The sequence below is a fragment of the Xiphophorus hellerii genome, chromosome 24, assembly GCF_003331165.1.
Source record: "Xiphophorus hellerii strain 12219 chromosome 24, Xiphophorus_hellerii-4.1, whole genome shotgun sequence".
Classification (NCBI taxonomy): Eukaryota; Metazoa; Chordata; class Actinopteri; order Cyprinodontiformes; family Poeciliidae; genus Xiphophorus; species Xiphophorus hellerii.
Window position 1 is genome coordinate 15,987,681 of NC_045695.1, and position 27,916 is coordinate 16,015,596.

Here is a 27,916-nt window from a genome sequence, read left to right on the forward strand (position 1 = left end):
TAACAACTTTTCACTAAAAGTCACTTTTTACAGACTTTTTGTCTGTAACTCTACATTTCCATGTGATTACTCTGTATAACCTTTTAAGAGACTTTAATCTAAAAAATGCTTTTATTTTCAGTGAAACCCTGGGTTTGTTTGTTTTGGGGTTTTTTACCATGTATTGTTAAGAAAAAAGTTAATAATGGAACTTCTTTTTAAAAAATGCTTTAAAAAGTTTAATGGGCCACATTTGTGTTTAAGGGACCAAAATAGAGCAAATTATTTTCATAGGAAATTCCACAAAATGAAGACATTTGATCAAAACTTGACAGATATACATCACAGCATCTATAAGGAAGATTTTCTTTAAAGTAAGACAATAATAGCTGAACTGGGCTTTCAAAACTTCAGAAGAGAATATTCTGATCATATTTTTAACCTTAAAACAGCATATAGGAGACAATTTGCGACATTACAAAATGTTTATGTTTTTCATTTAAATCGACTCATTTTGTCTATAGGAACAAAACCCCTTTTTCTAATGGAAAAATGAAACGGAATCAATGTCTGCCAGGGTAGAAAAATCCTATAAATCAAGGATTATTTTGGATTAGAAAAATAAAGAGGGAGGTTTTTAAAGGGGTTAAAACTTTATAAAATGTATGAATAACAGATATGTGTAGCTTAATGAGGACTGAAGTCAATAATGATCATAAAAACCAAACAAATCTGAAGAAGTGATATGATTTATCCTTCAGAAAGCCGCCATGTTTGGCCTTCTGGACTCATCCGCTGCAGGTGAGTCTGCTGGGAGGATGAGCTGCAGATGAATCCCTGAGCGGCCGATTTGCATCAGCGTCACATCAACACATTGTGAAAGTGGCTCATGACTCACTCTGACGCAGGTCTCCTTCTCACATCCACACACACACACACACCCACACGCACACACACACACACACACACACATACGTAGACAGATTTTCTCTGGAGAGTAGCTCGGCTCATGAACGCCCACGCCGAGCGCCGCTCCTCCTCCACTTTCCTCCCTCCTCTTCCAGCACAAGTCACAGATGATGATGATGATGATGATGATGGGGATGTGTAACCATGGCAACGGCTGGAGGTGGGCGGCGGCTCCACCGGTGGTGGGCGGAAGCCAGCCAGCCGCTGAGCAGCGTGGGAGGGATGTGCAGCCATCAGCCGGTTTGGAGGGAGCAGGAAGCGGCGGTGGGCGGCTCCGCCTGGGATCCCGCTCTGCTTCCTTTGTTTACTGCCTCAGAGCTGCAGGGCGTCGAAAACACCACATTCAAAATTTAGATTAAAAATGCCACCAATTTTCTTTGTCATACTTATACCAAACTAAAAAGTGCGGACATAATACCTCTCTACGTCAGCAAATTAGGGGGATTGTAGCTAGAAAAATATATAAATCACGGAGGAGTACATTTCCGCCAAAAAACTTATCTTAACCTCAGAAATATTCTAGAAAAACTGTGAAATTTGTGAGCAAAAAACTGAAAACTTCGCGAAGAAAAAAAAATCTCTAAAAACCGTGGAAATTTCATAACGTCAAAAGTTGATAAACTCAAACTTTAAGATTAATCTTAAAATTATTATTTTTTAAATAAAAAACAAGAAATTTTTAAGATCCAAAGCTAAAAAAAGCAAGAAAGGAACTCAGAAATTTTCAGATTAATCTCACAAAATAAAATAAAATAAAAAAACGTGGAAGTTTTCTAAGGTCACCAAGTTGAACATTTGGGAGGAAAAAAGCTCTAATTTGAGATCAATTTCAGATTTTTTTTTTTTTTTAGAATAAAGAGAAATGTTTAAGATATTCTTGATATTCTGAGCTCATAAAGTAGAAAAACTCAGAAGTTCTCTTGAAAAATATTAAAATCTTCTGGGCTCTAAAGATCAAAAATTTGAAAAGAAAATTGATCTAACCAGGAGATTTCTAAGATTCACAGGACAAAAAATTGCAATAATAATAATAATAATAAAACAATAAAAAACGGAAATTTTGAGAATAATCTCTAAAAGCTTCCAGAAAAACTTTTCTGAGCTCCAAAAGCCAAATATTTCTGACAAAGAGACTTGAATACTTTCATTTTTGTGGTTCTAATGTGACAAAATGGAAAACTTGAATTGCATTAAAACTTTAGCATCAAACAGATGCTAATCAGTCGAAAGATAAGCAGTTATAGGTTACAGAAAAAGTCTCTGCATGCGCATAAACCGAGGCCAGGTCACGTCTTCGTATGCATCTGCACAAAAAAGGGATTTTTGTTTTTGACTGCGTGTTGATCAAAAATGCAGATTCCTGTAATTTTTACTGGAAGTCCCCTTTATTTGTCTTTGTTTTCAGGTCAAACTCATGAATATTTTATGTCCAGGTTCAGAGGAGTCAGCTCTGATCGGTTTGTTTTATCCTCCTTGGAGGTCCAGGTGGGTGGAGTTTGTATGTCGACATTTAGATAAACGCTGATAAGAGTGAAGAGAGAGAGAGAGCAGAAAGTGGGATCAGCAAATAGTTTCCAGTGAGTAATCGCTTTAGTAGGCCATTTGTTTATGGGTGTCAAATATCACCCACACAGGTTATTAAAGGTCAGAATAAACATTTAAATTCGTTCCAACTGGATTTTATTGCTGTGCAACAGAGCAGATGAATATCAAGTGGTTAATTCTCTGCTCTTTCCAGGAGATGGCGCTAAATTCACTTAAATCCCAGAAAGGGTCTGAGAAATGTATGCATCAGGATGCAGAATCAAAAACGCCCACAAGGTGGCGAGAGCGGGATAAGATGACCTCCTTCAGCAATTAGAAAATTAAAGATAAAAGTAAGTCTAATTAAGATAATGGAAGTATAAGGCTTGATTTCACAGCAATTTTTTAAAATGCAATCTTGTTTTTTCTTCTCTTGGCTGCTACTATTGTGTTTATTGTTATAAATGTGAAAAGTAAATCAAATTTGAATTTCTGCTTATCCGTTTATGAGGAAAAAATTATAGAAAGTAATGTGCTTATTTGGGTTTAAGATTAGAACACCTGGTTATAAAAACATTAATTAACCGGATATAGTGTATTTTTGTAATCTTTTTATTTGTTGAAATTGTTAAGCAGATAAAGATTTATGTACGTATGTAAACAGGTGTAATAAATATTGTGTGGACAGATTTATGGATGAAAACATTGGGTCAAACAGTAGGTGGGGCTTTATGGTGATTGACAGACGTTTTAGCCAATCAGAGGCCAGCGAGGGACGGAACTGTCCAATGAGTAGCCGCACCGGGAGAAAGGTAGGTTGTGGATACTCAGAGCCGTAGAGTCGCAAGCAGAACCGTTAAGAGGCGGTTTCCAGGAGGAACAACTCACTTTTCCAGGTTTATTTCACCCTTCTGGACCCCATACAATCCGGAAAACCTGTTCGGTTTTTAAAGGCGAACATAAAATGTTGCCTTTTCGCTCGACGGCAGCTCTGAAGGAGTTGCTCCAGAGCCAACTGAAGTGGCCGGTCAGAGCCGCTATGACAGTTCCGCCCGCGGCCGCGGCTGCCCTCGGCTTCGCCTGTCCGCTCAGCGGCTGGAGAGCCCCGCAGCCCGGCAGGAAGGCCGGTTATAGGGGCTTCTGCACCCCGGCGAAGGGCCACAGCGAAGCCACCAGTGACACCTCCGGAGATAAGTGAGTAATCCGGGTTATGGTTTGAACCTTTTAATCCCCTCAGTTAAATTATTGTTTAAATATATTTTAAAGTATCGATAAATGTGACAACATTCTGATCAGGCAAGATAAAAAACAACCTAAAGCGATAAAAATATATACAGGCTTGTCCGGAAATGGGAGCATGTGAGGTGCAACGAGCCATGAATCGTGACCAGCAGCTTCTGCATCATCATCATCATCATCCTGTTTAGCTTCATCCCGGAGGAAACTCGGTTAGACATCAACCTGGGAGCTGCTGGTCAAACAATAACAACACAAACAACCAACTCAATGACTGATGAAGGTCAGGCATGACTGCGTCCGGGTCCAGCCAGCAGCCCTGTTACTACAGCTGCGTCTACTCATTATATCACCGACAAGTTCATTCATTTCAATACTGCAACCAAAAATAAACTTATAAATAATCTGGATTCATTGCACACTGGTTGTTATATTTATATCAGCTTGGTTGAGGCTCCTTTTGCCCAGACTGCATTTTCTGTATGAGGTTCTGCTGCTTTAAAATGTTCTGGTAGATCCCGGTCCAGACCCAGGGACTTTGATTTTCAAATGAAATGCACGGAGCAGTTGTCTGGTTCTGGTCCTGGTCCTGGTAGAACAGTTAATGTTGTCTCTGGTTCAAAACTCAATCTGTTTAGGACTCTTGAATCTCTGAGGTGTTGTAATTCTCATATCCACAGATCCTTAAAAAGTCTTTAAAACATTTATGTACAATAAAGGCCTTAAATTCATTTTTAGAAAGTAAGTTAGCCTTAAATACGTTAATCACAGGTTTTAAATTTTGTTGTAGCATGACTTTTTAATCTCGTATATTTTATTATATTTTCCTGTTGGGCAAAAGTTAGATTATGTTTACTAACTGCTAATATACAATTGCTAACTAGCTAGCTAAGTTTTTTTGCATATATTTGTATGTCTGTGTTTAAAAAATTTTAAACACAGACATACATTTACTAAATTACAAATGTATTTGATAACTGCAGCAGTACAGCACAGTTAAATACACCAATAGTTTCATAAACTTGGTCAAACATGTAAAAATAACTTTAATTTGTTCAGTCAGTGTAATTAGCAATCTTACTGACAATGTAAAATAAGTAAAGAAACTGATAAAACAATGTAAAAATAAACTGCATCAAACCTTTTGAACGGTTCAGAAAGTGCAGTTAGAAATTCTAAATATATCAATAAAGTTATGCATATATACATGCACCATTAATGCAGTATTAATGGTGCATCTAATCACTATTACCTGTGCACTTTTTCCTTCCACACATTTTTCCAACAACATGATTGGATACTGCAGCTTCCCCTGCATGTGTGAAACGTCCAGGCTGCAGATTAGAGATTAACTGAGGATGGATGAAGGTCGTTGTCTCTGACAGCGTCAGGCTTTTACTGTATGAAATGAGTCCAGATGTCTCTTCAAAATGGGAAAGAGAGGTGAACACTCTGCTGCCCCCAACAGGCTGATATCTGCAGTGAGCAGCTGGGCGTCCATGTTGTGTTTCTGCTGATGAACGACGTGTTAATGTGTCGCACTAATTCACTCTTCTTCCTCTGCACATCTCTCTCCATGTTGTTGGTCTGCTTGATTTGCATTTGTAAGTATGTTTCTCTTTTATTTCCTCTAAGATTTGCTCTCCCACTCTGTGGTGGTTCTGTTCTGCAGTAGATAGACGTTCTGCTCCTGAAAGCTGCTTTTACCTTGAAAACAGCTCACCTCCCCCAGTGGCTCCGTTTCAACCCCCCTCCCACTCACCCACTCTGACCTGCAGGCTTCGCTAATGAGGTCAGAGGTCAGCCAGCAGGCTGCCAGCATCTCCAGGCTTCCAGTTTCCTCACTTTATTGAGACTTTTTCTTCATTTTCTGTCTCAAACAAACAGAAATTGTTCCTTGTTTTGATCAAAAATGAGACATTTTGTTGGAGGGAAAACGACTCCTGCTGAAATAAATCTGATAAGTGTGGCATGCAGGTGTCAGTCATAGTGGATGGAGAGCATTGGTTAACATCAAGTCCTACCACAGATTCTCAATTGGATTTAGCTCTGGGCTTTGACTAGGCCATTCTGACACATGAATGTGTGTTGTTCCATATAGTCAGCTCTGATTTGTTGTTTTTGTAGAATGGACTCTTATTCTTATTTCAGCTGGAAAGATTTTTGCTCCTGACCTTTAACTTTTGAACAGCTGTGATATGTAACCATGGTAACGATGTATTGTTTTTATTAGAAGTTTCAGTAAAGCCTGAGCTACAACCTCAAATCTGTTTCTATTCTAACTTTACATAGACAAGAGCAGCTAAACAAATGAAACAGTCTTCAGTCAGAGGCCTCTTCAGATGTGTTGCGAGACTGACTGCTACATTAAAATAGATCTTGATGATCAATAATTTCATAATTATAATATTCAGCCTTTGTTTACATCCTGATTTATTGCTTCTGGCTTCTTCTGGTGCAGAATTATGAATCATGTGTCACATTAATGATGTAAAAGTCGGATGAAATGACCGTTCAGACTGCAGGTTATTGAAAACAAATGATTTAGTTTCACACATGGAAGTGAATAAAAATTTAATAATTCTGAATTGCTGTGAAAAAGAAACATTAGATTCCTTTGGAGATAAATAAGCTACTCTGCAGAACTACAGGAGGTGTCTCAAAACGCCAGGTGGAGGTCAGGGATGAAAACCAGGACTGGTTTCCTCCCACTAACTCTTCCCAGTAGAATGAGTCCTACTTTGTGTTTGGACCATTAAAAACTGGAAACGTGAAGCTGAAGCTGTGGCTGCCTGCTTCCCCTAACATGCAGGTCAGAGCTCCCATGATACCTTGCAGGGAACGGTGAGGCCGGACTAAATCCTCTTTGCAATGAATCATAGCAGAGATCCTGCTGTCGCCATGGTAACGTTCCTCCATGGGGGATCTGGTGTGGGGTGGGAACGCCAGCCAGCAGCTGGAGAAAACTGCTGGAAGTTTCTGCTGCTAACAGCTAGTTGCTAACACGTAGCTTCCTCCACTGTAGCTGCGTTTCCATTAACTATTGAATTGTGCAATTAGAAAAATTTAATCCACCGCTCTTCTGTAAAAATACAATTTCACCAAAGCGTTGTATATGTAGCTGCTCCCAAGTAGGCGGGGCTTATTGCTCCAACGCCTGAACGAGACGGAAATGTCTCCTCTGATTGGCTGATAGATAATGAGCGCTAGTGCTATGGCTGAATTATGAATATTAAGTGTTTACATCCATGTCTGCCATGATTTTTAATGACTTATCGCATCAACAAGCTTATTCACATGATTTTAATTATTTATTGGAAACTCCACAATTGTGAAATTGTGTTTTTTTTACATTAGCAGAAAACAGACTGAGATTTACTGACATTTGTAATGGAAACGCAGCTGGTGAAACCTCCCAGTGTGATGAAGACTCCTCCAGGCCTTCATCGCTGCAGCTTGTTCTGGCTGCTGCTGCAGCACCCAGACACCAGCGGCCCTTTGGGGCCTGGCGGTGGCAGCATCATGCCTCCACCTCCCTCATGCTGCTGCATGTCTGTGTTTCCTGCAGGAGAAGGAAGGCGGGCATCCTGCCCAGCCTGGAGGATCTGCTGTTCTACACCATCGCAGAGGGACAGGAGAAGATCCCGGCTCACAAGTTCACCACCGTGAGTCTGCAGAGGACGGAGACGGAGACGCCGTCCGCCTCGCTGCTCTGATCGTTCATGTCTCTGCCTTCAGGCTCTGAAATCCACGGGGCTTCGGACCGGAGACCCTCGGCTCAAAGAGTGCATGGAGATGCTGAAGGTCACCTTGAAGACGACCTCAGACGGAGCGCTGGACCGACACCTCTTCAAGAAGTACGCTTTCATTCTTTTGCTACTTTCTGGCTTCAAAAACAACAATTTATTCTCCTTTTTAAATTTGGTTTTATACAAAAAATGTCTTATTTCTGTTTTTAAAAGTTTGCTTCTAGGCTATTACTATGAAAAGTATTTTTATTTTACTTTCTTCAGAGCAAAAGTATTTGTAATATAAGTATGCAGTATTTTATTTTAATAAAATAATGTTTTATTTGTAAAAGCTTTTTACATTTTTAATAATTTTGAATATATTTTATTCAAAAGAAAATTATCTTTTATTTTATTTTAGAAAAAATAGATTCTTTTAAAATGTTTTTTATTTTTAAAGAATTTTTTTTTTTAAATAAGCCTTATTTTTTTCATAAAACTGTATATTCAGTTTTTTCATCATGTAGGATTTTTGTTTATGTCTCAGTAATTAAAAAAAAAATTTAAAATGTAATTACAAATCAAACTTTATTTTCTATTCCAAATCATATGTGACCCATTTATTTAGTCATTAATTTAATCATTTATTTAATCATTAATTTAATCATTAATTTAATTTTTCATATTCCAGTCTGGTCTGTTTTTGGTGTCTGGGCTGCAGCCTGGTTTACTTAGCAGGAAGCTCCAGCCTCACTTCTTTCTTTATTTCTCTGCTGCATCGTTTTGCTGCCAGCATGAATCTTTCATCTTTGTCCACCTAAAAATACTAACCGCAGCCCGGAGTCCTGCACTCGTCCCTGCGGCTGAAAAAGGTCACTGGATCTGCTGAATTATTCAGGACTCCTCTGTTTGCGCGCCAGCTGCAGCTTCTGGATGGAGCAAAGTAGAAGAAGAAGAAGAGCGATGAGAGGAGAAGCTGGATCTGTGTAAACATTGGGACAGCAGGACCCCTCCTGCAAGAGGAGAGCAGCTGGGAGGCGGCAGCATGGTGAGCCGGGACATATGACGACTCAGCAGGGAGCAGACCTGAGAGCCGGCTGCTGCTGGCCGCCATCCATCACTTCCTGCTCCGCCGGCTTATTTCTAGAGCTCAGCTTGTCAGAGACTCGGAGCGGAGCACGTGAGCTGCTGGTGTTTGTTTCTGCGGGGATTAGGCAGCACTCTCTCTGCCAGCTGAAGAGAGAGGTGCTGTAATCGCCTCATGAGAAGGATCAGCAGGAACGAGGAGGAGTGAGAGAAATGTGTCAGTCTGAGCTGCCTGGAGCTTCACATCACCAAACACCAACTCTTAACTTCTCTATTGTTTTAGAAGGACCATAAAAACAGATGGTGGCTTCTGTGAAGAACCCGGTCAAAGTCTGATCATTAATCAATTAATAATTGTCTGAGGGTTTGAACTTCACTCTTTGAGCTTCCTGCTGACAGAATCACCATCCAGAAACATTTTTACATTTTCTACTTTTTTTAACAATAGAAAAACAGTATGGTTATTTTCTTTTTGAAACCTGAACAAACGTCATTTCATCATGTTCCAGTTGGATTTGTGTCTGATGATGTTTCTGGTATCAGGTGTGTCCAGAGCAACATCGTCCTGCTGACTCAGGCCTTCAGGAAGAAGTTCGTCGTCCCAGACTTCCAGTCCTTCTCCACCCACATCAATGACATCTATGACAACGGCAAAAAACTGTCAGGAGGGCAGGTAAGCTAACAGGAAACGCATCATCATGCCTCTGGTGTTTTACATAAAGCCGCTACGTTGGTCTCCTCCTGCAGGTGGCGGACTACATTCCCCAGCTGGCTCGCTTCAGTCCCGACCTTTGGGGTGTCGCGCTGTGCACCGTGGACGGACAACGGTACTGTTCAGATTTTTAGTTGTGTGTGTAACAGGCGGGTGAGTGTGTGACCTGTTGACGCTCAGAAAGCCGTCGTCTTCCCAGGCACACGGTGGGAGACACCAAGGTCCCCTTCTGTCTGCAGTCGTGTGTGAAGCCGCTGAAGTACGCCATCGCCGTCCACGACCACGGCACCGAGTACGTGCACCGCTTCATCGGCAAGGAGCCCAGCGGGCTGAGGTTCAACAAGCTGTTCCTGAACGAGGACGGTGAGGACACACACACACACACACACACACACACACAGGTCTACTGTTTCATATGTCAGCGTGTGTCCGTTCGCCAACCCAGGAAGCTGGCTCACATACCGAGGATCCATGTCATCGCTCTGTTACCACGGAGATGTGATCCAGCAGTAATAAGAGGCCTGGTGAAAACACAGGAGTTCTCTCTCTGAATCCCGTCTTTGTTCTCTGAAGGGTTCGCAGAAAGTTTCCTCCTCTGACCCTGGATTGTATTTTATTAATCAATTCATGTGACTTTTAGACGTTTCACAAGAGCCTCAACTTCTGGACAAACAAACAAAATCAACACGATTGGACGAGCAAATCATCATAGGGCTGCACCTGATTGGACGAAACTAACACCTGTCATTCATCTTACGGCTCACTTCCTTCTCTGGCATCAGACTGATTTAGTTATTTAGTTTCTCTGATGAAGCACATGGATGTAAGAACGGAGGCCGGTTGTGTTAGCGATCCGACATTAGCAGCGTTCTCCTCCCAACGTCTGGTTGAATTTCAAAATAAGATCATCAACATAAATCACACTTTTAATAATTAACGTTGGTGATTATTCAGAGAGTGTATGGAAAGCTAAATGTTGACTAATCTTGTCACAATTAATCAATAAAATGAGCTAAATAATAAGTAGGTAGAAAACAATAAAGATTAAATTGTTACTTTAGTCCCAGTGGATTCCTGCAGCTGTTTCTAAACCTCCTCCAGCTGCACCAGATGTTGAGTCTGTCAGAAATGTTCTGTTTCTTCCCTCATCCTGCAGATGTTGACTCGTTAAGCTCGTTAAGATGCCTCGTTTCCACTTGCAGCACTAAAATGTTGCTAACGCCTCCCTGCAGATAAACCCCACAACCCCATGGTGAACGCCGGCGCCATCGTCTGCACCTCCCTCATCAAGGTAAGCCCCGGCGTTTCTGACCGACCCCTGACTTCCTCTGCAGTCAGACGGAAATGATCCGCAGATTATTATTTTCCGACCAGATTAAGGTTCTGGAGAATCATGCTAAAAGGGGATTAGCAGAGAGCGGCAGCAGAGACGGAGCTGCTCTGGGTTCTGCTAACCTGAACGCTTCGTTCTCACTCAGGGATTTGCTCTCTGGGCTCGCCTGGAAAACACAAGAGCGCCACCTGTTGATCCTAGTCGTATTTAAGTCAGCAGGAGCCCCAGAGAGCCGCTTCATTACAGGAAGTGACTCCTCCACTTCCTGCGTAATTCCTCAGTGGTTCAGAGAACTTCAGGGATAAAGGCAGCGGCTAAAGCAAACGAGGTGGATTAGCGGTGCTGATCCCCTGCAGGTCTGTCACCGTGGTAACGCCTCCGTTTTTCTCCTCAGCTGCTCTGTCCTCATCACTTACTCCAGTAACCATGGAGACGCAGAGCTGCAGTCAAGGCTAACATCACAGTTGGAGTAGATGAGTTTCCCCCTCTAACCTGAACTGATCACACTGAATGACCTTTGACCCCATAGAGTTTCTAGCTGATGTCTGTTCACGTCCACCTGCTTCCTGCCTGGTTCTGGTTCTGGTTCTGACCGGGTTCTCTGTGTTTCAGCAAGGAGCCAGCAACGCCGAGAAGTTCGACTACGTGAGTACGAGGGAAACCGTCGCTTCTGTTCATCCCCAGATTTCAGTCCTTTCTTCCGTCCCTCCTTCTGTTTCCTTCCTTCCTTTCTTTTTTCCTTCCTTTCTTCATTTCTACCTTCTTTTCTTTCTACCTCATCCCCACCTTTCACACTTCCTTCCTCTCCTCTTCTGTTCCTTCCTTCTCACCTGTCCTCCTCCCTCTCTGCAGGTGATGAACTTCATGAACAAGCTGGCAGGAAACGAGTACGTTGGCTTCAGCAACGCCACGTGAGTTCCTCAGCAGAACCTTCTGGTCTCAGGTCGGTTCACTGCCGGCAATAATGGACCCTCCTGGTTCTGTTTGTGACCCAGTTTCCAGTCGGAGCGCGAGTCCGGAGACAGGAACTTCGCCATCGGCTACTACCTGAAGGAGAAGAAGGTGAGGGTGGCTGGTCTGTAGGGAGTTTTGTTGTTCTGGTCCGGTTCTGATCCGGTTCTCCTCCGCAGTGTTTCCCTGAAGGAACCGACATGACCTCCATCCTGGACTTCTACTTCCAGGTGAGTCTCTGGTTCTGGTTGGGCCCGGTGGGAGCCGGAGCCGCACCCTGACCCGGCTGCCCTCTGCAGCTCTGCTCCATCGAGGTGACCTGCGAGAGCGCCAGCGTCATGGCCGCCACGCTCGCCAACGGCGGCTTCTGTCCGATCACGGGCGAGCGCGTGCTGAGCCCCGAGGCGGTCCGCAACACGCTGAGCCTCATGCACTCCTGCGGCATGTACGACTTCTCCGGCCAGTTCGCCTTCCACGTCAGTATCGATCGCGAAGCTTTAGCTGGTTTCCATGGAGACGGGAGCTCACTGTCGTTCTGCTCCAGGTGGGGCTGCCGGCGAAATCTGGCGTAGCCGGCGGGATTCTGCTGGTGGTTCCCAACGTGATGGGCATCATGTGCTGGTCTCCTCCACTGGACAAACTGGGAAACAGCGTGAGAGGGATCCAGTTCTGCACGGTAACTTGGTTCTGTTCGGGTTCTGATAGGCGAGTTGACTCTGTTCGATTGGGGACCAAAACAAAAATGGAAATTATTGACCTCATTTGCTTTTACTTAATTAATCAAAATTTCTGAGATTTTTGACTTTTCAAACTTGAAAAATTCTACAGATTAATCTCAACATTTCTGAGTTTCCTTCAACCGAACAGACCGGTGTTTACAGGCGGACCAGAGTTCGCTTCTTTGGTCCGATTCCACATTCAAACCTCCCCAAACGAACCAAACTTTCCAGCCAAACTAGCGTTCTAGTTAGCTTTCATGCTAGGCTAGGTGAGCAGAACCTGCTGGATCCTGAAACCGGGTCGCTCTTCTTCCTGCAGGACCTGGTTTCTCTCTGCAACTTTCACAACTACGACAACCTGAGGCACTTCGCCAAGAAGCTGGACCCCCGCAGGGAGGGAGGAGACCAGAGGGTGGGTCAGCTGCTGCTGCTGCTGCAACACTGACCACCACCAAGTATTTCAGTCTAGTTTCTAGGACTCTGCAAACGAAACACTTACAAGTAGCTTTTCAGATATAGGAGCTGATTTTCCTCTGCAGCGCCTGCTGCTGGCAGGCCGCAGACGATGAAGGTCTCCCTCCTCTTCCTCCTCTGCAGGTGAAGTCGGTGATCAACCTGCTGTTCGCCGCCTACACCGGAGACGTGTCGGCCCTGCGCCGCTTCGCTCTGTCCTCCATGGACATGGAGCAGAGGGACTACGACTCCCGGACGGCGCTGCATGTGGCGGCGGCTGAAGGTTGGGCCCAGACAGGAAGTGGAGGCGGCTGCTTCCTGCTGCTGTGTGTGTGTTGTGAAGGCTGAGGTTCTGCTGGTGTGTTCCAGGTCACGCTGAGGTGGTCCGCTTCCTGCTGGAGGCCTGTAAGGTCAACCCAGTCCCCAAAGACAGGTAGGAGCGTCTCCAGGGACACGGAGACACTGAGGACCAGTTCAGACCTCACCATGTTTATTTCCTGTCTGCTTACATCATTCCTCCTTTCCTTTGACCTTCCTTCCTCCTGTCACCATATTTCCTTCTTAATTTCTTTCCTCCCTTCTTCCTCACTTCCTTTTTCCTTTCCTTACTTTGGTCTTCTTACTTTCTTTCTTCTTCATTTTCTTTCTCTGCTGTTTCTTTACTTCCTCCTTCCTTCATTTTGTTATTTTTTAGCCTGAAACTTTAATTTGATCTGAAAGCGTTTCAGCGGCGTTTCCGTGGTGACGGTGTTGCCATGTTTTGTGTGCAGGTGGGGCAACACGCCGATGGATGAGGCGGTGCACTTCGGCCATCACGACGTGGTCACCATCCTCAGAGACTACCACACCCAGTACAGCCCTCAGGATGCCGCTGCCACCGCCGCCGCCGACCCACAGAGCGCCGAGAAGAACCTGGACGGCCTGCTGTGACTTCCTGAAGGCTCCTTCAGTATAAAAGCTCCTCATCATGTTTGTTATCTGTTCTCCCAGTAAAATAATCGGTTTTTATTTCCTCCTCTGGGTCCAACCATGAATCAATCAATTATTCTGGAAACAGGAAGTGGAGTAGGCGTTGATGGTGTGACCCTGACCCGGTGGTGTGTTCTGTATATAAGACGTGTAAATATGTTCAGCTGTTAAACTGTTTTCCTGTAAAACTTTATTTCCTCTCTTATTTCTCTCTTCTGTTTGAACATGAAGCCGTTTGTACATATCAGAAGAGACACTGCCAGACTGAATGGACCGGTTCTGACCGGGCCGCAGTCAGAAGGGACCAATATTCAGGTGGCAGGAAGGGTTACCGACGGCAACGACCTTCACCAGAACCAGTAAGACCTGCTGGGTGAAGTTCTGGTCCAAGATTTGGCTGAAACCTGAATATTCTCCCTGCTGATGCCACGTTTGAGGTGTGTGTGTGTCTCTGTGTGTGTGTGTGTCTCTGTGTGTGTGCGTGTCTCTGTGTGTGTGCGTGTGTAGGTGTGTGTGTGTCTTTCCGATGCAGATTGTTTCTGACTCATACTTGAAGAGTCCGGTTCTGTTTTTGTGCTGAAAGTTTGAAACAATCATGTTTTAGTTGTTTTTTCTCCCAAATCCAAACTTTAAAAAAAGGAGGATCATTCCAGAATCGGGTCAGAACCGGCCAGTAGTCTGGTCAGAACCGGCCGGTAGTCGGGTCAGAACCGGCCGGTAGTCGGGTCGATGGTGGCAGAGGAAGCACAAAGCGGCGGCGCGGTCCGAGCTGCAGCTCTTTGGATCATGTGACGTTTAGTTTCTTTCTGAATGTAACGTGTTTGTTCTGGTTCTTCTTCATGTGTTTTTATGCCGCTGCGCCACCAGCAGATATTTATTCACATCCAAATAAAAACTAAATATGAAAAACAATCTGCATTCCTCTTATTTAATTAGTCATAATTTCATTCAGGAATTAAGACAACTGCTTCTAAACGCTTCTGACTTTCCAAACTTTTTATTTTATTTTTTATATTTTCAAATGTTTTTTTTAATATAAAAATTAAAAATGTAATTAGGGTTGGTTGTGTTTTAACTAAACCTTATTTTATTTTATTTTCCTCTATTTCCAACCAGGTGAGACTAAATTTCAAAAGTTAATTTTTATTTTTGTATTTCATGAATTTGCAGAGAAATAAAAGTTGAACTTTTCTCCTTCATTTGCAACAGAAACTGGACTAAAATCCTGGAAACATTTTGTGTTTTTACAGATTTCAAACTGAACACTGGATGGAAAATCAATATTTTCCTTCTAGTTTCAATGACCTTAAAAGTTCCCAACATGTGAGGACGAATAAAAAGTCCCAAGTTTCCGAGTGAAGAAGAAAAAGTGTTTCTGCAGATGAAGTGAAATGTGGAGTAAATTGTTCCAGATCTCCTCCGTTGTTGTTCTGAACATGTTGATTCATCAGCTCAGCTTGGACCTGTGGCTTCTGGATCTGAACTCTGACCTTTTTTCCTGGATTAGAGACGATTCTGAAGCCACGCCTTCAGTCGTCGCTGGCAACGCCCCTTTTTCACCGAAATCCTCAGAAAACAGAAGACAAGTTTTAAAAAAAAAAGTATTTTAGTGTAGATGAGCGAGTGGCGGAGAGAGCAGGAATACAGGCTGCTTATCTAAAGGTTGTTGGTTCGAGTCCAGCAGGGATCTTGCTGTGTTTTGACTCAAATAAAGGAAAAATTAAAGTAAAATTGGTCGAGTTCAGGACTCAAACCTGCAACCTGTGGACTCCCAGTCCACTTCTTATTCCTCTGAGCTGCTGCTCAATACAAAAAGTTATGATTTCCGCGTAAATTTGTCATAAAAAAATCACCACATTTTGACACTTTGTAAAATTTTGGTGAAAAACCAGCCGAGGGAAGAAATGAGGCGAGGAAAAGTGCTGATGATTTGATCAGAGGACTGCTGGCTGTATAATAAAGAGGTCTTTTATCTCCTTATCAGACTGGTTTTAGGAGTGGATGGACAACTGGAAAGCCAATTGTTTGTTTAGAAAATGAAATAAGAAAAGCTCAGGTAGATAAATATATTCTCTTAGCCACATTTTTTGATATTGAAAAAACATATGATATGCTTTGGAAGGGAGGTTTATTAATTAAGATGGATAAAATGGGAATAAAAGGTAAAATGTTTAATTAGATTAAGGATTTTTTAAAGAATAGAACAATAGAAGTAAGAGTTGGGGTAAATTATTCAAATATTTATGCCATACAAAATGGAAGTCCACAAGGTAGTGTATGTAGTCCATTGCTTTTTAATATAATGATTAATGATATTTTTGATACCATAGATTTTAGAATTAGTAAAGCATTATATGCAGATGATGGGGCATTATGGGTGAGAGGAGGCAATATTAGTCATTTAAAAAATAGAATGCAATCAGCAATTAATAAGGTTAAAAGATGGTCACATGACTGGGGGTTTCATTTGTCTGTTGAGACACAAGTAATATGTTTTTCAAGAAAAAGGGTTAATCCTACAGCAGATCTTAGATTATATGGGCATAAATTGAAGCAGGTAAATATCGTAAGGTACCCAGGAGTATGGTTTGATGTAAAACTTTCATTTAAGATACATATACAAAAGATTATTGATGAATGTAAAAAAGGTATTAATATTTTGAGATGTCTGTCTGGGAATGATTGGGGGGCGACAAGCACGTCTTTGAAAAATTTGTATGATGTTTTAATTCGATCTGTGTTGGACTCTGGATGTATTGTTTATCTGTCAGCTGCAAATTCTTTGTTATTAGATTTAGATAGAATCCAAGCTAAAGCGCTCAGGAAATGTTGTGGTGCTTTTAGAACGTCTCCAATTCCTGCTCTTCAGGTGATTACTGGAGAAATGCCTCTGGACTTAAGGGATGAAACTGTCAGCAAATTATTGGTTACAATCACAAGGACATGAGGAAAATCATCCTACTAAACAGATATTCAGAGAATGTTGGGAGTATGGCCATAACATTAGGAGTTTTGGATGGGAAGGAAATATTTATGCAGATCATTTGGGGATAAATAATATATCATGCTGTAAAACTGTAATTACATCTAAAATTGCTCCATGGTTATTTGAATTGTCAATAGTAAATTTAGAAACCCACAAAATAGAACAGTCCTTTGGAGGTTTGTATCAAATTATTCAGCAGTATTTAGAAACAATGTATGAAAATATGACACAAATATATACAGATGCATCACAAGAGGAAAATGGTAAAACAGGAGTAGCAGTTTATGTTCCGAAACAAAATGTTTTTATAAAATGAAGAACAACAGATAATTTATAAATTCTTTCAGCAGAGATGTTGGCAATTATTTTGGCATTACAATGGCTGCTGGAGGTGAAGCCAGTAAGGTAGTTATCTGTTCAGATTCAATGTCTTGCTTAACCAGTATTGTAAGTGGAAAACCTGGAAGCTGTCAAGATCTTTTTGATGAAGTTAGTTATTTGATATATAAAGCAACAAAAGATAAATATTCAATTCACATGGGTTCCAGCACATAAAGGAATTGTAGGTAATGAAAAAGTAGATAAGTTGGCTAAAGAAGGAGTTAAGGCAAGAGAAAGTGAATATGATGTAGAGCAGAACATGTGTTGATTTATTGTAGAAAATATATAAAAGAGAGGAAAGAACTGGAAAGGGTAATGGGGAGTTCAGTAACTATGGCTAATTAATTAGGGAAGCATCAATCACATGATATAATTCAAGCACTAAATATTTAAAAGATACAAAATTAGCTGAGAGGATTTAGTAATTGTGTGTGAGTGTATAAGTATGTATATAATTTAGTTATTTTAAGATTTGAAGATTTATAGGAAAAATGAATTTCTGAATTACATCTCCGTCCAGTTGATGGCGGTAATACACAAAGTTTGTAAACTGCCAGAAAACGCTACAGAAGAAGAAGAGAATAAACTCGTTGCTCTAAATCATACGAGTCTGTAGCTAACTGGTTTCCAGCTTCAGACCAGCGGGTTAACTGGTTCCCAGTGAGATAAATGAAGACAGATTCTTCTCCTGGGTTCACTTCAATGTTTTATCTGTCAGTGTGAACTAGAAGCAGCTCCACAGAGATGAAAACAGCCCGCAGAGACTCTGAGCGGAGCTAGCGATGCTAACGATGCTAACAGGCTCCAGCAGCAGCTGTGGCTCCTAAACTGGAGCTTCAGCTCCAACAGAGCTGAATCAAAGCTCTACAACTCTGGTTTAGACGATAAGATGCTGAGCTTCCGGTCTGAAGGTAGGAAAATATTTATGAAAAGTTAAATTATCCTGATGATGTTGATGTTTTAGCTGTGTAGCCGCGAACTGAACTTCTATTTACATCGGAACAGGGCGGTTTTTGCCCTCTAGTGCAGTGGCTCCCAACCCCTGGGCCGCGGACCGGTACCGGTCCGTGGACCAATTGGTACCGGGCCGCGCAAGAAATTAAATATTTCCGTTTTATGTATTATTTGAGTCTGGAGGATCTTTTATTTTGAAAATCCTTTAACCGGATTCTCTCGGTTACGTCTTGTGAGCCAACATGGAGCCACAAGCAGCAAAATGAGTCAGAAACAGATCAGATTCTTTGGAAAGTTTCTTTATGAAGGGAAAAGGCCCAGAGAAGACAGGAGGATGGATTTATCCCGGACCGGTAGGTGATTCCCACAGTCCAAGCTCTGCATGATATGATGACCGGATGTTACTGAGGCAGTGAAGCTTCGCCACTAGAGACCAAGCACTCTGTGTGTAAGCAACACTTGGGGTGCCATTGTCTCTCATCTCTCCCAGATGGACCGTCTGGTTGCAGAGAAACAAGCTCAGGGCTCCATTAGTTGTTATCAGTTAAAATGTTCACAAAAGTAAAATGTTCGTTTTTGTGGCCCATCTGTATTTTGTGTCTTATTTTGAAGGGCTATGTAAACGTTACCATAGTGACCAGAGTCAGAGCATTAGCAGTGGTTGAGATGAGATGAGTAGAGCTTGTGAGTTTTAGGTCTGGTTCACACAACATGATTTAAGGATTATCGGCCGATTTTCCAAACCTCTGAGACCACAGAGCCGATAAAAGTCCAACAGGTTCGGTCGGTTCGTGAGTCCAGACACACGGCAGGAGCAACACAGCACAGAACCGGTTCCACATGAAAATCCAGTAAAACCCCAACAGACCAAACGTGAATTTAGAATAATCAAACACGGATGACGATGTAGAAGCAGCAGTGATAGTTTGTGGCTCATTTTAAGAGATAAAAAAGAAAAGGCGTTTGATAAAAGATGGCGGAGCAGCCGCTCTATTTGCTGCTCTATGATTTGGAGGCGAGTTATGTTTGTTTGTAGTTAACATTTTAACTGAATAAACATAATTACATATAATAAACATGTATAAAAATGACCTTTACATGTAGTAATAAATATTTCTACATATCTCCTCTCATATCCACCGGACTCTAAGTTGCCATGTCAACGGTTTGGGATTTCCCTCCGTTCTTACATCACCGCACTTTCTGATTGGCTACCTGTCACATTCAACAGGCTGCGTTTCGCTCCCAGTCAGGAAAAACCCCACAGGCTGCGATAAACGACGTTCACACCACCAAGTAACACACCACCAAGTAACACACCACCAAGTAACACACCACCACGTAACACACCACCACGTAACACACCACCAAGTAACACACCACCACGTAACACACCACCAAGTAACACACCACCACGTAACACACCACCAAGTAACACACCACCAAGTAACACACCACCACGTAACACACCACCAAGTAACACACCACCAAGTAACACACCACCACGTAACACACCACCACGTAACACACCACCAAGTAACACACCACCAAGTAACACACCACCACTTAACACACCACCACGTAACACACCATCACGTAACACACCACCAAGTAACACACCACCACGTAACACACCACCACATAACACACCACCAAGTAACACACCACCAAGTAACAGACCACCAAGTAACACTCCACCAAGTAACACACCACCAAGTAACACACCACCAAGTAACACACCACCACGTAACACACCACCACGTAACACACCACCAAGTAACACACCACCACGTAACACACCACCACATAACACACCACCAAGTAACACACCACCAAGTAACACACCACCACGTAACACTCCACCAAGTAACACTCCACCAAGTAACACACCACCAAGTAACACACCACCAAGTAACACACCACCAAGTAACACACCACACTCTGCAGAAGGTTGTAAGATTGTCATAAAGGGAAAATCGGAGCCAAAAAAAAAAAAAAAGGCTTTAGCGGGAACACCAACATGCAGAAGCATTATCTGACGTCCCGCCTCGCAGCAAAATTACCAATTCTTGACCGGTCCGCGGTAATAAAAAGGTTGGTACTGTGGTAGAGAGTTTACAAACCACATTCACTTTCACATTAAGGGTGATATAAAAGAGTTAATTTTCTCAATTAGCTTTCATATTAAATAATAATTTGTACTTTTCTTGTTTCCTCCCTGAAACTTTTATTCAAAAGCAGGAAATTAAACTCTGCAGAAGTTTTGCACCATCACTGTATAATTTTCTTATTTCGATAGAGAGTCTTTAAAAACAGATAAAAATATTTACATGACATTAACAACAGCAACATAATATTGTTATATGTGTAATACATTTATTCACAGATTAATTCAGTTATACAACATACTGCAATTAACTAAGTAATATTAACTAGTAATATTTTAAACTTTATTAACTTTTTATATAAAATTTTTCTCTATAAGCCGCTTTCATTCTGCTTGATGCTCTTATTGCAGATGATTGAATTTTATTTCAAACACATTTTTATTATAATTTTTCAGACCTTGAGTCTCAAAATTACCCACAGTGACTCATTTTTGGAGGATTTTTATAGAATAAGCTTTATTTTCCATGTACTAACCCTGCAGTGACTCTTATTTAACATTAACATTAAGCTGATTTGATTTGGCCTGATAAAAGTGAAAATGAGATCAAATAAACTACAATTAATATGAAGAGGAATATCTGTAGTTGCGATAGTTCACCACCAGAGGGCAGTGAGCGCTCATAATCCTCCATCAAACGCCTGTTAAACTGCAGTTTGTTCTGCTGGTTTTCTGCTGAATCCATGAAAAAAGCTGCTCAGCTTCAGATCTGCTTCACTAACAGCAAAACAGAAATACTGAAGCTTTTCCATCTTCACTCTAGTTTTTTCACTCTGTTAAATCTAACTGAACTATTAATGTTTATTCAGATGAATCAAACTTTGGCTCTAGAGGAAAACACAAGTTATGTGACTTTTTGTGGAAATAGAAACTCAGTTAACTTTGGTCTTCTTCTTCAGATCAGCTTCCATTTTGAGCTGCAGGATGGAAATAACTTGCTGACTTGTTACTAGAGGTAAGTGTTGCCGCTCCGGGTCCCTCCGTGTCTCTCGGCTCTCTGGAGCCTTTCTAACCGATGAACCCACCGAGGCTTCCCGGGGCCTCAGTCACCTCGGCCTGGGTCGCTCGGCTCTCATAGGACCTGGTCCCCGCAGCAGCGCTCTGTTTACTTTATTGAAGGCCTGATCTAGAAAGGAATTAGATCAAATGAAAAACTTTATTGTGAGACGTTGCTGCTTCTAAAGTGATGCTAAGTGAGGTTACATTATGCGACTATAAGGAACAAAAAGAGAAATATTGAACACACTATAAACACACAGCTCAGTTACTGCGCAGTTAACCTGGTGAATGATCAGCTATGATCTACCATGACAGCAGCATCTAAAGCTGATCTGTTTGTGTGGAGCAATAATGAACTTTTCAGATTTAATCTAAATAAACTGAGAACTTAATGTAACTTTTACAGTCCATCAGTTCTTGCTGCAGCGACTCTCTCTGGTGTTTTAACCTAAAAAGCAGAACTAAAACATTGTAAACTAGTTTCTCTGCTTGTTGAAATCAGCAGGAAGTGAATCACATCACTCCGTCCCTCATCAGTCTGGGGTTCAGCAGAAACTGATGTTTCTCTTGTCTGTGGATCAGAACCGGCTTTAAGCCGTCCACAGATTTCCTCTCTTCCTCCTCACTGAGTTTGATCTTTTTCCAGGTTTTCCTCTTGTTGCTCCTTTCAGCAGGAAAAAACTCTTTGTCTCTCAAAGCTCTGCTGGAAAAATGCATCCAGATCCAGACTGACTCTTACCTGAAAGGTTGCTGTGTTTAGCAATCAGTATCTGCAAAATCGGAATCGATCAGCCAGAAAACTGCAGTCGGTTCAACCCTAAAAATAACAAAACTTTTAAATGGAGCAATAATAATAAAATAAATAATTTCACAAACATTTTAGATCAGTTGTAACAAACTAGTTTCTAACTAAAAGAGTTGCATTAATGTGTCTCTTTATTTTGAAGTTCAATCAGATCAATAGACTAAATATGTTTCAGGCCTCGCTGAGTGTTTGGGGGCTTCATCCCCCTATTGAAGCAGCTGTTTACCCATGATTCCTTGCAGTGGGTCCAGCTGGTACCTCAGCTGGATGCTGTGGTCCCTGAAAGCTGCTTTGTGTCTCTTGAGCTGAGAGGAGATCCTGCTGAGCTGCACACAGAGGCTGACATGTTGCTGAGATCCCAGCTGGACCCGGTTCTGTCTGGAGGAGAGCTGTGGACCCGACCTGAGCTGCTGCTCCCTCAGAACCTTCTGCTCACTGACTCCTTCCATACAGAGCTACAATAGAGTCATGATGCGTTCAAGTCCACTGGGAGCTAAATAAGTTCACTAGTTCATAGGAAATGTTCACTCATTCATTCAAATGATTCACTCTGATCCTCTGAACACATGATGGGAACCAGCTTTCTGCTTCACAGGACAGTTACTGGAACCGGATCACTGGACTGACTGGTTCTGGTTTCTCTCTCCAAAAGGCCAGAAGATGGAAGATCAGGACAGAGCAGAACCTCCAGGACCCATCAGTCCATCTGTGAGGAGTGACCGGTCCAAACCAGAACCTCCAGAGTTCAGTAATGAACCTGAACCATCAGACAGAAAGTAAGAAACCATTTTCTAACTGATTCATGTGAATCTATAGAGATATAAAATAAATGATATTAACTGGTTGATCTTCAGTGTTTCAATAAACAGTAACTTAATTTTCTGAGATATTAATTTAAAGTTAGTCATGAAGGATGTTGGTCAGTAAATCAGAGTTTGAATGAAAGTCTGAATGAATCAATGATGAAAATGTTGCATGAAAACAAAAACAACCAACAATGTGAGGAGCAACGACTCAGATTGTCTCCAAACCCAGTGAAGCACTGGAGCTTCCAGACTGGGAACACTGGTATCAGTCATGATACCAGATATGATACAATGAAGAACTTCAAACCAGAAATCATCAATGATCTCAGGTTCTGTTCTGACCCAGTTTCTGGTCTCTAGTTTGTGATGGACCTTCATGAACATGTTCAGCTCCAGCCTGTTGAGAGTGAAATATTTCACTGATGAAGAAATGTCTTTACAGGAGGAGGAAGTGTGAAGAAAGACCCAGAACTGGATCTGAACGGCCGACAGCCAATCAGAGCAGCTGTTCTCCAGGTGAGACTGAACTCCTCCAATCAGAGCCTCCTGTCGTCTCTGTCGGACCAGATCCACGTCTTTAGTTGAGATTTGGAAATTTAAGGTTTAAAAGTCTCCTGGTGATCAATTATTTCAGCTGGTGTAACTGGAACTTATGTGCTGGTAACTCTGGTTAACATGGTCCTCATTTAATTGGAGCCTGTTCAGAAAAATAAACAATTGATTTTATTCTGAAGGGTCGCTTTGCACCATAACCCATGCCACCAGCTCTAGTGAAACACTTTATAGGATCAATATGATGAGACATCACAGGGTTCAGAGGAATGAAATGCAGACAGGATGGATAAAGAGATCATCAGTCAGATAATGGTTGTGTAATAATTGATTATTTGTGGGCAGATCCAGGTTTTAATTTTGACATTTAATCTTTTAAGCAATTAATATATTATTCAAGTGTTTTATGTGTTTTCAGAAAACGACTAAAGGGCAATTCCATGTAATTTCTCACTATCTTGAGCATCTTTAAGCTGATCTGCTTCAAAAACTAAAATACTTAAAGACTTCAAACCTGCTGTAGGTTCTTAGTTTCGTCTTAACTGCAAAATATTTAAAACCAGCTGTGAGGTTTATTGAAACATATTTGATTTGTGAACTTCAATACAGGATGACATATGGCTAATTTATTATCTCAGATGCAAAGACTTCCTGTGTCTGTTATTCCAACATTTGGTGACAGAGATCCTGAAGCTTAGAGACTGAGATGAAGACTTGGTGATGATGGTAAAGAAAGGAAAAAAAGTGATGAAAATGTTTGTTAATCAGTCAATATTTTCATCACAATATTTACCAATAATATCAGAATTTTCTGATTTTTCTAAAATAGTGCAGCTCTATGTTTAGAATGTGTTTGTTTTATTGTTCTTCCTGCAGTGAGGAAATAAATGATGAACCAGAAGCTTCATTTGTTCTCATGTAGACAGAATCAGTGGTCATCACTCAGATATGAGGCAGAAACACAACAACAGGTTTAGACCTGAGGAGCTGATCAACAGACTCTGAGGGGAATCTCTGGATGGAGCAACATGAATAGTTGATCTGCATCATGTTTTTCTCTCAGACGTCAGTTTGAATGAATCCTGTTTCTGTTTCTGCCTGCAGAGGAAAAACTTTTTAAGGTTCGCCCTGAGTTTGTGGAGAAAGTTTCTGAGGAAATCCTGAAACAGCTCCTTGATGACCTTCTATCAGATGGCGTCTTTAATCATTCAGAGATTGAAGGTATACTGCAGAAGAACCCAATCAGAGCAGAAAAGGCCCGCGACACCATAGATGCTGTGATGAAGAAAGGACAGAGAGCCTGCAGATTGATGATCAAACGTCTTCATCACAGAGATCCGACTCTGTCCAACCAGCTGCGTTTGTCCTCTGACTCCTCTGGTCCAGGTGAGACACACAGTTCATTAAAGCTGCTTTTACAGCCTCTGCTGTCTTTGATTCAACTATAAACGATAAATTATTTTTCTTCAAATATTTCTGATTTCAAAATTTGTCACCACAGAGAAAAAGTTAAATATATTAATCTGCTTGATGAGACAATAGATTCTGGGTTCTGCTTGTTGAATATTAATTAAACCGAATGAAAACTAAATGCATTTGAATATGTCATCACTATGACATTTTCAAGTTTAGAAATTGACAGGTTAATATGGATTATGATGGACCCTGAATGACTTAATGAAAAGGTTTTGTACAGCTTGTACAGCCAACAGAGACAAAATGAATGCTTCTGTAGATTTACTTTTAAATGAACAGAAGCAGCTGTGGTCAACTCTGATGTTTGCATCGACACTCAGCAATGGAGAACCTCCAGGTTCTGGATCTGATGGTCTCAAATAAAACCAGATGTTTCACTTTGTTTTATAGAAATTAATTGCTGAGCCAAACATAATGATAAAGACTCAGATCAACTGATTATGTCATTATAAATATAACTACATTCTGACACTTGAAAGCCCTTTTGAATTTAGGTTATATAGTAAGAAGATATAAACCAACAGTCACACATGAACTTTATTTCTTTTAAACCCATCAAAAAATGTAAGAGAGGAAATACTATTTCTGGAATTGTTTTTGTGAAATTATTCTTGGCACCTCTCTGGGTCAAACTGACCGGACACCCTCCCTTCCCTTGCATGCGAAGCGTAAAGTTGGACCAAATATTACTTGGGAAAGGATGCAGTTTGTACAGATAAGAACAACAATCTGTGATAAATTGGCTTATTTGGCAAATCTGAAATGGAGCAGATCAAGAGGCCCAAATATTCTCAAGGAGGTCCAACATACAATCAGTCTAGGGCTTTGTAAGGATCCTTCCATAAATCTAGGCTTGCAATGCTATTGGTCGAAACTTTCCAACTCACATCAGTAAAGATGAGATTGTATAAAAAAGGGTGATGTTAGGAATACGAGGAGATTTTTGGTTTTTGTACTGATGAAGTTGTAAGAGTAATAAATCTCCCAACTCGCCATGGCCTAAAGCAGCAAGAGAACCCGAGTCCGGAGTCATTTCCTTTACTTGTATATATTTAGGAGTTTAGCCACCTTTCAATTCTCCAACAAAAACAGTTAATATTACATAGTTTGGTCTTTCATGTTTGTGCAAACAGAACGCTGAGCACAGCTGCATCATTTCCCTATTTTCTATTGCTTTCTGTTCCTCAGAGTAACAAATTCAAATCTGGAATATATTCAGATAACCATTGATGTAAATATTCCTGAAGGCATGAGCATATATACAATCATAGAAAGGTGGTTAGTGGTCACAGCACAGGATAGACGATTAATACGTACAAAGCCACAACGAAGATCAAGGACAAAAGTATGAGCTACTGAGAATCTCTTTAGCTTTAGGTGCGATAGAAAATGTGTAAAATTTTGATCTTAAGGCTTTTTCCACATGTGTTAGTCTGGTAGACTCAGTTTGATTGGGACCAAAATTCTGTATCATTTTCAGCTACTGAAGTTCTCGTTCACACTGCATTGAGTCAAATGATCCAAACTAGTTGAAAAACCTGTTCCCTTCCTTGCCTGTAGGGAGCGCTGCACCAAGAACCTCTAAAATAAATGATACAGAAACGTCAGACAAAAACATGAGCACAACTTCCTTTTCACAAAATGTAAACTAAACTGGAGTAGTGTCAGATTTTTCATCAGATTTTGTTCTTACATCTGAAATAAATGTTTCTCAGATAAGTCTATTATTGTAACTAATCTTGGTTCCCTTCATGGTTCAATGTGTTGAAGATGGGCTGTAATGATTTCATTTCGGCTACAGCTGCCTTTCTATCACCTCCAACCATTAACAAGTAATTGGACAGGTGTACCTAATAAAGTGGCCAGTTCGGTTTTTTGTTTCCAGCTTTCAGACAGTGCTCAAAAAGAATGCCATTTCAAATTAAACACTTTGATAAATCTGAAAGGTCAGAGGTCGCTCTGTGGGAGCTATGTCTGATTAACTGAAACCTTCAACCAGAGAAAACCGTGAAAGAGTTTTAATGATCAAAACTAATTCTAACCAGCTCTGCAGAAAGAACCGGGTTTATAGTTCTTCTTACCATGCAGTGTTTTTATCAAATTTGAACTTTTTATTTATTGATTTACTTTTTTCTCATTCATTAAAGCTGATGCACAAATTGTCTCTGAGAATATCAAAAAATTATTGTTTTCCTTATGTTCAGCTGAAGTGTCTCCTCTCCTGTCTTTGTCTCTTTCTTCAGATTTTGATATTCGGTGTCAACGTGAACTTAAAGCGTCTCTGAAGAAGAAGTTCCAGAGTCTCTCTGAAGGCGTCGCTGAACATGGAAATAAAACCGTTCTGAACCAGATCTACACAGAGCTCCACATCACAGAGGGGTTAACTAGAGAGGTCAACCAGGAACATGAGGTCAGACACATTGAAACAGCATCCAGGAAACAAGAAACAACGATCAGAAGAGAAGACATCTTTAAAGTCCCACCTGGAAGTGATGAACCAATCAGAACAGTGATGACCATGGGAGTGGCTGGCATTGGGAAAACACTGTTAACACAGAAGTTCACTCTGGACTGGGCTGAAGGCAAAACCAACCAGAACATTGATTTCATATTTCCATTCACTTTCAGAGAGCTGAATTTGCTGAAAGAAGAAAAGTTCAGCTTATTAGAACTGATTCATAAATTATTTTCTAAAACCAAAGAAATCTGCAGCTTTGAAACGTTTCAGGTTCTGTTCATCTTTGATGGTCTGGATGAAAGTCGACTTGGTCTGGATTTCAACAACAATCCGATCCTGACTGATGTTACAGAGTCCAGCTCAGTGGATGTTCTGGTGACAAACCTCATCAGGGGGAAACTGTTTCCCTCTGCTCTCCTCTGGATAACCACACGACCTGCAGCAGCCAATCAGATCCCAGCAACATTTGTTGACATTGTGACAGAGGTCAGAGGGTTCACTGACCCCCAGAAGGAGGAGTACTTCAGGAAGAGATTCAGCGATGATGAAGAGAAGGCCAGCAGGATCATCTCCCACATCCAGAAATCAAAAACTCTCCACATCATGTGTCACATCCCAGTTTTCTGCTGGATCACTGCTAAAGTTCTGGAGAATGTGATGAAGACCAGAGAGG

General features: G+C 41.4%; 2 protein-coding genes across 3 annotated transcripts; both read left to right on the forward strand.

Annotated features, from left to right (window-relative positions):
* Positions 1 to 3,280: 3,280 nt before the first annotated feature.
* On the forward strand, positions 3,281 to 14,571 carry LOC116715666 (glutaminase kidney isoform, mitochondrial). 2 transcript variants are annotated; one of them, XM_032556262.1, is made up of 17 exons: positions 3,281 to 3,666; positions 7,277 to 7,373; positions 7,447 to 7,565; positions 9,066 to 9,195; positions 9,270 to 9,349; positions 9,434 to 9,597; positions 10,467 to 10,525; positions 11,180 to 11,212; positions 11,420 to 11,478; positions 11,563 to 11,629; positions 11,698 to 11,748; positions 11,818 to 11,994; positions 12,063 to 12,194; positions 12,557 to 12,649; positions 12,835 to 12,973; positions 13,060 to 13,123; positions 13,461 to 14,571. In XM_032556262.1, exons 1-17 carry the CDS (start codon positions 3,437 to 3,439, stop codon positions 13,618 to 13,620), a joined length of 1,854 nt encoding a protein of 617 aa, XP_032412153.1. In that variant the 5' UTR covers positions 3,281 to 3,436; the 3' UTR covers positions 13,621 to 14,571. The 2 variants fall into 2 exon arrangements, with proteins under 2 accessions (XP_032412153.1, XP_032412154.1); XM_032556263.1 differs by having other exon boundaries at positions 7,283 to 7,373.
* A 3,011-nt stretch (positions 14,572 to 17,582) lies between these two features.
* Positions 17,583 to 27,716, forward strand: LOC116715503 (uncharacterized). The gene is made up of 6 exons (XM_032555914.1): positions 17,583 to 17,937; positions 22,604 to 22,727; positions 23,200 to 23,273; positions 24,414 to 24,695; positions 27,029 to 27,257; positions 27,686 to 27,716. The coding sequence occupies exons 1-6, from the start codon at positions 17,916 to 17,918 to the stop codon at positions 27,714 to 27,716; spliced, it is 762 nt and encodes a 253-aa protein (XP_032411805.1). The 5' UTR covers positions 17,583 to 17,915.
* The last annotated feature ends 200 nt before the right edge of the window (positions 27,717 to 27,916 follow it).